This window comes from Metopolophium dirhodum, chromosome 1, assembly GCF_019925205.1.
Source record: "Metopolophium dirhodum isolate CAU chromosome 1, ASM1992520v1, whole genome shotgun sequence".
In the NCBI taxonomy this organism is placed as follows: Eukaryota; Metazoa; Arthropoda; class Insecta; order Hemiptera; family Aphididae; genus Metopolophium; species Metopolophium dirhodum.
In genome coordinates this window covers 79,047,681-79,053,906 of record NC_083560.1, presented here as the reverse complement: position 1 = coordinate 79,053,906, position 6,226 = coordinate 79,047,681, and the positions used below count along the sequence as shown (strand labels likewise).

The 6,226-nt window shown below is 32.8% G+C and overlaps 1 protein-coding gene across 4 annotated transcripts; it reads left to right on the top strand.

Annotated features, from left to right (window-relative positions):
• The first annotated feature begins 1,071 nt into the window (after positions 1-1,071).
• Positions 1,072-6,190, top strand: LOC132937035 (uncharacterized). Of its 4 annotated transcripts, none has more exons than XM_061003865.1 (4): positions 1,083-1,339; positions 2,643-3,114; positions 5,095-5,245; positions 5,762-6,190. In XM_061003865.1, exons 2-4 carry the CDS (start codon positions 2,726-2,728, stop codon positions 6,002-6,004), a joined length of 783 nt encoding a protein of 260 aa, XP_060859848.1. In that variant the 5' UTR covers positions 1,083-1,339; positions 2,643-2,725; the 3' UTR covers positions 6,005-6,190. The 4 variants fall into 4 exon arrangements, with proteins under 4 accessions (XP_060859849.1, XP_060859848.1, XP_060859847.1 ...); XM_061003864.1 differs by having other exon boundaries at positions 1,084-1,339; positions 2,710-3,114; XM_061003863.1 differs by having other exon boundaries at positions 1,084-1,339; positions 2,654-3,114.
• The last annotated feature ends 36 nt before the right edge of the window (positions 6,191-6,226 follow it).

Sequence of the window (6,226 nt, the reverse complement as noted above, 5' to 3'; positions counted from 1 at the left end):
TATCCTTTTGTTTCAGATATTTTCGGTGTGTTGTACGGTCGGTCGCTTAGCAACTATATCTATCCGTCCTAGTGCCGTTTACCTTCTATGAATTGAAACTGCTATATAGGTTTAGACGTATAATTTCATATATGATGTGTATACACAAATATTATTAATTCTCTTATTTTCAACGACGAACGATAGGTGAACATCGATCTAAAAAACAGGTACTGACAATTTGAATGGTACGCAGACGGTCCGCTTGAGATTGTGAAATGAAAACTATCAATTGGCAATTAACAGCTTTACAAATACAATTAAAACAAAGCTACTGCACAACGTGTAGTACGTGGAGGTTAAAAATATATTCATGATCATCTTTACTTTAAAAAAAGGCTGAAGCCCCCACGTGTTTGTGTGCTATACTTAAATGTGTGTGAAAAAAATTTATTCTCAGTCCTCGCATACGTGCAGGTACATAATATATGCGTACCTCTTACATTAGTGAGCGAATACCGCACAAATAATGCACGTGAAGTTTTTAATCAAAATTCAAGTCGTTTTTTTTGTATACACTTCATCGGTATTTTTGTTTCGTATGTATTGATAAATATTTTAAATGACCCAAAAAATGTTCGCACCGACACCTCGACAAATGATTATATAATTATTATATTTAGCTAACCGTTTACACCCACCACGCTCGGATGACGCATTATACGATTGTAGGACGTATATAGGTAGACCCGATCGATAACGGTCGACATAATATAGCTACAAGTACGCCTTATAATAATCTCTATGACTCTATATGCACACGGACGAAAAACAAACATCCGTCGGCGTGAAAAATAGTATCATATCTCACTGTCTACCTATATACATGTGCCGCGGGCTCTATATACGCGCATAATATTATTATCTTATAATAGCGTATAAGAAAACAAATAATGGTGTATGCTTGCTACCACTGTCTAAAACTCTAAAATCGTATTATCTCTGCAGCTGGGCCGTATAATACCGTATAATGTCGTTGTAATATTGTGACGAATATGCAGTGGTAACGAGATAATAATAATAATAATTCATCGCTCTGTGCCGACGCAACCGCTTCCATAGGTGTAGGTATAGTTACTAGATACCATCGCTCAAGTACATCCGTAAATATTGATATCGTAGGGATACGTCAAAACATTAAAGTTCCAAGAAGTTCGCAGCAGTACGCGCCCAACTGGTTCGAATAGAATATTTCCAAGTTACCTGAATATAATTATACTATAATATTATATATCCGTAATACACGGCTTTTCGTTTACCTAATCGTAAGATCAGTCTATATACGAACGCATTTCTGCAGGTAATAATAAATATAATAATGTAATGTATTATACTATTATGTGATAGCTAGTAGGTATACCTATAATATGTATAGTTTGGCCCGGTTTGGGAGTTAATAAAAACATAATTAAATTTTATTCGTAGCATTATATCTTGCAGGTTTAGTGTAAAACTGTAAAAGTATCATCAAAATAAAATTCAAACAAAAATTATCGCTTTTTCACTCGAATATTTATTATATTATATTATTACGTTATATTATATATCATCGCGTATAGGGACAACAGAGCGGGGACTTGTCAGTTATCAGACATTTATCAGTATTTATTTTTTTTTTTAGGAAAGGAAATAGCTTAACTTAAGGAACAATGCATGACAATCAATACCTCGGTGGCTAGGTATATAATATGTTGTTTTGTTAAAATGCATTACGAAAATATTTCTCAGTTTATGAACCACTGGAGAAAGGTTGTTATTAAAATAGTTATTGGAATTCAATAGTATATAAAATTGTATCGCGATTACCATAGATTAAAAGCAAAAATAATATATGCAAAGAATTGTTAACTAGTCAGTTACTCGGTTCATTTAATTCCCTATATTTGTACAATATTGTGTCTATACACGTTGTCATATTTGTCGCAATATACAATATGAGATAGACCAAAACAGCAACGACTAAAAAGATACTAAGCATAAAATAGCTAAATTAATACTTAAATACATAATATAGTAAACGTTCGAAATTGCTAAAATTTCTTATTGCGCCTATTTCTTAGGTAGGTGCTAGTTAAAATTAATATTATAATCATTATTAAAATAAATAAATTATTAATAAAAATAATAATAAGTTATAAGTTATAGAATATTATGTAAAGGCTATAGGTAGACCGTAGTCTAAGATGCAGTGATGTATCATGTATGATTTTAATAATAGTAATATGTCTAAGAACAGTACCCATAATTTACGACCAAAAATATATTTTAGACTTCGAAGCGTATAGTATGATAAAAAAATAAAGCTTTTGTAAATTGATTGCATATCGTGAAGAGTTCTAAATATTGGGAAGAATCATCGTAATAGTGTGATAATATAATGTGCCTAATTAAAAACAGTGGCATACCTGTGACATTTTTTCGGGGGGAGCCCCTAGCTGTTTCCACACCCCCTCAAATATGGCACTGGTTCAAAATGTACCTAAGTCTAAAACATTGTAAAAAAAAAAAAAACTCTCTCTCACTCAAATCATTAAAAAAAAATAAAATAATAGGTAACAACAAGAGAGCATTTCGAGGGGATATTATTATAATATTATATTCAGTGAATTTTCAGAGGATCATCATTTCGAGCATCGCTGATCAACGGATTGTCATCTTTTTTTCATCCAGATAACAGCCGGCCGCCATGAAAACCGGCGGCGGAACGCTGGTCCGGCTGACGCTGAGCGGCGGCGCGTTGGTCGCGTCCACCGCGGCGGCGTGCTGTTTCCTGTCCGTGTGGTCGTACTGGTACTACGAGCTGGACGCCGACTGCGTGCAGGCGCGCGACTGCAAGTGCCTGCTGTTCGGCACGAGCTTCGCGGGCGGCGGTTTCGTGGGTGGCGACCGGTTCGCGTGCCAGTACGTCGCGTACTCGCTGCTGGCGTCCGCCGGGCTCGCGGCCTACACGAGCGTATACTACGGCTGCAGGTTGCTACTGTGCGCGGGCCACAGCCGCGGCCGGCACCAGCACCACCGGCCAGTCAGGACAGTGGCCGAGACCAGACCCGAGGACGGCACCACCGGCCGCACCAGGTACACCTATACACTAATAGTTATTATGTATTATTAATTTATAATTTTTTTTTGTAATGTCGGGTCGCACAAAACATTTAACGAATCAATAGTGAGCTTAATGGTCCATTAAAAAAGATTTAGTGGCCCACGATTGGTCCATTAAATTTTTAGTGAACCATTAAATTTTATAATTTGTTTATGCGACCCAGCATTAAACTTGAGTGGACGCGGCACCCGCATGTGTGTGTCCGTTTTACCAAATTTTTTTTTATACCTTTCCCTTTTCGCGCCAAATTATAAATTGGTGGATACCTTTTTCCGTCAAAAGTCAAAACTATACGGTTTGATTTTCCACGATATCTTACGAGTTACGACGTATATTTAAGTTATACAATACCTACGTAGTCGTAATCTTAAGTAATGTACTTATATTGTTATTGTTCGTATATTATAACTGTTATTATATTTTATTTTTCACATTATTTTATCATTGTACATTTGTACGGATCACCGAAAAATAATTAACATATTTAAGTAACCTTGACGGCTTTTGTTACCTAAAGTAACATGTTGCAACTATTATGAGGAACATTGTACTCAATTTTAATGTTTTTTACTCATCAACAAAAATGTTATCATACATAAATCGAAAATTTGTTTTTGCTAAAATATGTATTTATACCTATAAAAGTTAAAATAAAAATCGGTTTTTAAATTTTGGTTGGAACAATATATAGGATAGTGTGGTAAGTTGACGAGACGAGTAAGATGACTAATTGATTACATTGATAACTAATTGATTATATTTCTTAACAAATTATGATATCAATGGATATTACTAAATACTAAGTACTAAGTAGTAACCGATTACACACATGATGTTATAAACTACTTATTTCTCAATACCAAGGTTATTCTGATAGGTATTAAATATTTTATCAACGTTTCTTTTTTAAACCTTCTCTAACCTAACCATTGTTGGTACATTTACTGTAAGAATATCCGAAGTTCCGAAGTACCTACCATAATTAAAATGACTTAGTCGATTATATACTTTAGAAAGTACATGTTTTAGGCTATATTTTGAATATATTTTGGATAAATATGATTAATAATTAAAACGTTAAAAAAATATATGTGGGGCAAGATGATGATATTATATGATGTTAATTTTGAATTTTGACTGAATAAAAGTTATTGACTCATTTGAATTTGTTTAATCATTATTATTTAATTAAATAATAATTTGTATTATGTTGTGAGTTTCAATTTCCATTGTACACACAATTTATTAAAATAATTTAAATTAAATTAAATAATTAAAAAAATTCTTTAAATTTAATTTAATTAAAAATAATATTCATTCATTTACTTTGAGTAATTTATTATAATATGTTGAATATTATCATAGATTAAAATATAATATTCTTAATATTTATTCTATATTTCATTGATTTATTTATGGAAAATATACACCTGTCAACTTACCCCAGGTATAGAGGTAAGAATACAAATTCAGATTTGAAAATTTCAATTTTTTTTTTAAAAATGTATAAGTAATAAACCCTTATATATTAAGGCTGAAAATATTACAAGGTATTCTTGATATTTAAGGTAATACAAATATAAAGTTTCAAGATTTTTGGTCGATTATTTAATAATTTAAATATGAATCGATCCTTATGTTCGTCAACTTACCACACTTCCCCCTACATACGCTAAACATTTTTTTTGTATTGTTAACTCGATAATATATTATCTAAGAATTATTCAAAATGTAAATTTAATTGTATTTTATTTTTTGATTTAACTGAATTAAAAAAATATTATTTATTTGCCAGACTTGGACCGACCGCAGTGCGCTTGAGTCGAAAAATAATAGAAGCGCGAGACTCAATCGAAGAAATAATTACATTTCCAGGGAAAATAATTATTTTAACACTTTCTATCGGCCACGGGCCTCGCGCAGTCACGCCCCTCTGAATCCAAATGTTTTAGTCCACAGATACAGATAAATGGCTTAACGATTTGCCTTGCAATTATTCTCGCTGCCATGGCGTTAAATATGTTTATTGCATCGATCGTACTGAGCAACGGATATATATCGACCTGTCTGCAGTACGTGCATCGAGTGAAAAGTTATTTGATGGTACCTAATATTTTTTATTTATATTTTTTATTGTTTAGATAGGTTATTAGTTTGTACCTCGGTACCTGCCCAACTATAGTAACTATGAGGAAATTCTATAGCGGTAAGCGTTGGAAACGTTTGATAACACAGAAATTCGGACTGTCTGTTGGCTAAACAATGAAGTAAACGTTTGCAAACATTGCAAACCCCGTGATCCAGCGTTTCGTATCATCAGTTCCTATAACCAATTATACCTACCGGCTACCGTGGTTGAGTCTGTTCATTCTTTTTCCGCTTTCCGCTTTTTAACGCAAGTCGGACCCTCTAGTTATTTATTACAATAAATACTTAACTTTACTTACTTTTCTATGATTTTAAGTTTTACCTAACCATAGTTTATTAATTAAAATTAGCTATAGGTACTGATTTTATTTAAAATTATAACTGTTACCTATAATCTCGAGCGTTTTCCGTTATAGAATCTCCTCATTAGTTTAACAATCAGTAGGTAAACGTTTTTTCAACTATTTATAGGTTTCCGGAAACATGGTAGAGTTGATAACAAACCGTATGTCTTGTGGGACCATTTACGATTTCATGGACTACTTACAACCGCCATCGCGACAGGTGACATATGAACTGATCCACCGACACAAGACCAATCCACGCGATTCTGTGATTAATACATCGGCACTTTTAATTATATCTATTGTACTGTCGTGGTTGAACACATTTATATGGATTGTATTTACGTTTTGTACTTATTATTTCAGGTGAATAGGGTACCTACCTATTAAATAATGTTAAACGTCTAATTAACTGTTGAATACAAATTCGATTTGAGTGTAGGTGACATGTTTACCATTGGTAATACCTACCTTACTGTGTCATGAATAATCAATTGTTTGTGCAAAAAATTAAACTACAAATCCAACTGCTATAAATAAAATATATTTTATCATATTTTCTTAATTTTATTATTATTACCCATACTACCTA

What these genes read in the sequence shown, in the direction of transcription:
- LOC132937035 (XM_061003865.1), top strand. Translation starts at nt 2,726, where the DNA reads ATGAAAACCGGCGGCGGAACGCTGGTCCGGCTGACGCTGAGCGGCGGC. An exon ending in GGCACCACCGGCCGCACCAG is followed by an intron (nt 3,115 to 5,094) that starts GTACACCTATAC and finishes CAAATGTTTTAG; the next exon opens with TCCACAGATACAGATAAATG. An exon ending in GAGTGAAAAGTTATTTGATG is followed by an intron (nt 5,246 to 5,761) that starts GTACCTAATATT and finishes AACTATTTATAG; the next exon opens with GTTTCCGGAAACATGGTAGA.